General features: G+C 34.4%; 1 protein-coding gene across 1 annotated transcript in view; it reads right to left on the reverse strand.

The window, feature by feature from the left end:
* Nucleotides 1-3,771, reverse strand: part of LOC106877298 (homeobox protein unc-4 homolog) — a 118,161-nt gene that overhangs the window by 106,802 nt on the left and 7,588 nt on the right. Inside the window, exon 3 of the mRNA XM_052970913.1 lies at nucleotides 1,129-1,316. Coding sequence (XP_052826873.1) covers nucleotides 1,129-1,316 — 188 coding nt within the window. The remainder of the gene's footprint in view (nucleotides 1-1,128; nucleotides 1,317-3,771) is intronic.

The following is a 3,771-nucleotide window of genomic DNA, read 5'->3' on the forward strand; positions in this document are numbered from 1 at the left end:
AAGGAAGACGACAGAAAAAGAAAAGAAAAAGAGAGAAAGAAGAATATTTAATCAAACAGTTTTGTATAAATTTGATGATATTCTCCTGTCATCTTATTCATTCCTCCAGGGCGTGATATCAATAACCCGCAAACATATTTCTCCTTATACATTCTGAGAAGTGAAAGTGGGGTACATTCAGGATATTTTTTGAGAATGTGCACTTTCAAATCTTCTTCAAAATTGCAGCCGCTTGAAACGAAATGTTCAGCAAGTTCTGTTGAACTACTGTTCTTGTGCCTGACGTCGAATCTGTGCCCATTAAACCTTTTGTTTAATTGTTCCGTTGTACAACCAACATAAATCAAGTTGTTTCATGCATTCTGCAGCGTACACCAAATGAGAATCTTTGCAGGTTCCCCCTTCTGTATAAATCATAACATTTCTGTTATAATTTCTGATGGAATTCACTTCACTCATGTTGTTGCACAATGAACAGGGCTTACCTCTCTTGCGGCTGCTCTTTAAGGTACAGCGTGTAGATACTCCAATGTTCGTTTTCTCGGAGTCAGATATAGAGGTCAATAATTCTTTTATGTTCTTATTCCGTCGAAAGGCTACAATGGGCGGCTGAGGAAATATCTATTTGAAACTGGGATATTTTTTCGCCACATGTTGGTAACTTTCATGCAACACTTTTGAAATGCCAGCGAAACGTCGGTGCCAGTTAATCACTAAAGGAATTCTGTAATCAGGAGCTAATAATAATAATAATAATAATAATAATAATAATAATAATAATAATAATCCTTTCTACTATATGTATAAGGCCTGAAATTTCGGGAAAGAGAATAGTCGATTACACTGACACCAGTACTCAACTGGTACTTATTTTATCGACCCCGAAAGGATGAAAAGCAAAGTTGACATCGGCGGAATTTGAACTCAGAAGGTAGCGGCAGACGAATTACCGCTAAGCATTTCGTCCGGCGTGCTAACGATTCTGCCAGCCAACTCAATGCCCTGACAATAATAATGATGATGATGATGATAATAATAATAATAATAATAATAATAATAATAATAATAGTAATAATAATAATAATAATAATAATAATAATAATAATAAACATCGTTAATTCTTCTTACTTGGACTCTGGATTCCACTAAATCCAACTTCAGCGCAAGGGCTTCTCTCATAAAAACATCAGGGTAATGACTATCTTTAAATGCTTGTTCCAATTCGTCCAGCTGCCAACCACTAAAATTTGTCCGCGTGCGTCTTCTTTTAGATGAACTTTGACCCCCGTCTTTACCATCACATTCGCTTTTATCTCCTGAAAGAAAAGGAAATAATTATCATTCTTAGTTCACTGTTAGTTTGCAATACAGGCACACATACACACACACACACACACACACACACACACACACACACACACACACACACACACACACACACACACACACACACACACACACACCGGCATACAAGCACACACATATACACACATTCACACACACATTCTTGATATCATAAGAATTTACAATCTTTCGAGAGGATGAGGAATAATTTTTCATTTGTTCATTTTTCTTCTTTTAGCTGTTTCTGTCATGTGACTACGGCCATGCTGGAGCACCGCCTTGAAGGGCTTTTAACCGAACGAATTCACTTCAGGACTACTTTCTTCAACTTAGTACTTATTCTATCTGTAAATATCTTATTAAGATACAATGTAGATGCAATTGTTATTTTGTTATATTAATAGCAAGCAAATGTTTTCTTTATCTACGGACGAATACGTAATTATCCGTGAAGAAAGCTAACTTGCCCCTCAGAAATCAGAAAAGTTTCAACATTATTGGAATATCCGTTCCGTATTTACAAGACAACAACATCAAAACTGCTTAGCCGGTACCGACTTGTGCTTATTCTTTTAAGTACCTATATACTGACGAGTAGACAAAGATATGATCTCGTGACCTTCAACCTGATTCTAATGGAACACAGCTGTCACAGTTGTGAAGAAGACACGAGATGCGGAAGTTATATATTGTTGATCAAGGATAAATCACAACAACCGGTCTAAATATAGAACTTAGGATCGTGGTACCAACACACTAAACAACTAACTCATGCTCCCGCCGAAACCACAACATCAAATAGGGGTGGATATGAATACTTTAACGGATGATAATTACTATGAATGATGGCATTCAACAAGGTCCAGTATGAAGTGAACTGAACGTTTAATGAGTTGGTTGGATGATAAAGGATCTGTATGAGAAAACTATCAAGCATATAAATTAATATATATTAATACATATAGATATGTGCGTGCGTGCGTCTGTGTGTATGTGTGTGTGTGTGTGTGTGTGTGCGTGCGTGCGTGTGTGTGTGTGTGTGTGTGTGTGTGTGTGTGTGTGTGATTCTGTGTCGGTACTAGAGATAATATAATTATATATGTATATACTTGTATTTATATTTATTAGTAATATTTAAATATACATATATCTATATCTATATCTTTATATATATATATATATATATATATATATAGAGAGAGAGAGAGAGAGATAGAGAGAGAGAGACAGACAGACAGACAGACAGACAGACAGACAGACAGACAGACAGCGACAGACAGACAGACAGACAGAGACAGACAGACAGAGAGGGATAGTTAGATAGATAGATATCGATATAGATATACGTAGATAATATATATAAGCTTATTTATATAAGCATATGTATATATATTTAAATATTACCATATAAATCTATCTGTATATATGTATATGCATACATTTATACATATACACTTATATACACTCTAATATACACACACATGCATGGATACATACATACATACATAAACACATACACACACTCACATACACACGCTCACATACACACACACACATTACGCAGCAGACAATATATCTGCAGTGCCAGAAAATAAATTGGTAAGTCAATGCTTCGCTGACGTCTACGGAGGTAATCCATCTGGAATGATAAAACTTTGACCTCGCCTCACATCTTGGACACTTCTCACTTCTTTTGCGATGCAGGTAAATCAACTGAGGAATTCATAATCTCGTATCTCTTGTGAGTAAGTAGGAAGGAGGCCAATGTTGGAAAGCGTGTCCGATGTCTGTACTGTGTGGAACCTTCTAACGAGAATATGCCGTGCAGTGCTGACACGACAGCCTCCACACATTCAGTGACCAGGACGTTAGGAGACCTGGCTCCAAACTGCGTCGCTTATTTAATTAAACGCTTAAGTATATCTATGTATATGTATATGTATATGTATATATATATGTGTGTGTGTGTATACAGAGAGAGAGAGAGAGAGAGAGAGAGAAAGAGAGAGAGAGAACAAGAGAGACAGACAGAGAGATAGATAGTTATATATATATATATATATATATATATATATATATATATATATATATATATATATATAGATAGATAGATAGATAGATAGATAGATAGATAGATAGATAGATAGATGCACACATACACACACATATCATATATATATATACATATATATATATACACACATCCAATACATACTGATAAACATACATATATATTTGCATATTAGTATATATCGATACATAAATATAATTCACAAATATTTAGATATACATTTATAAAGCATTTAACATTATTTACCATTTACAAACATGTGTATGTTTGTGTGAGTCTATATATATAGTGTACGTATATATATATATATATACATATATATGTATATATATATATATATATATATGTATATATAT

The sequence above is a fragment of the Octopus bimaculoides genome, chromosome 9 (assembly GCF_001194135.2).
Source record: "Octopus bimaculoides isolate UCB-OBI-ISO-001 chromosome 9, ASM119413v2, whole genome shotgun sequence".
NCBI classification, from domain to species: domain Eukaryota; kingdom Metazoa; phylum Mollusca; class Cephalopoda; order Octopoda; family Octopodidae; genus Octopus; species Octopus bimaculoides.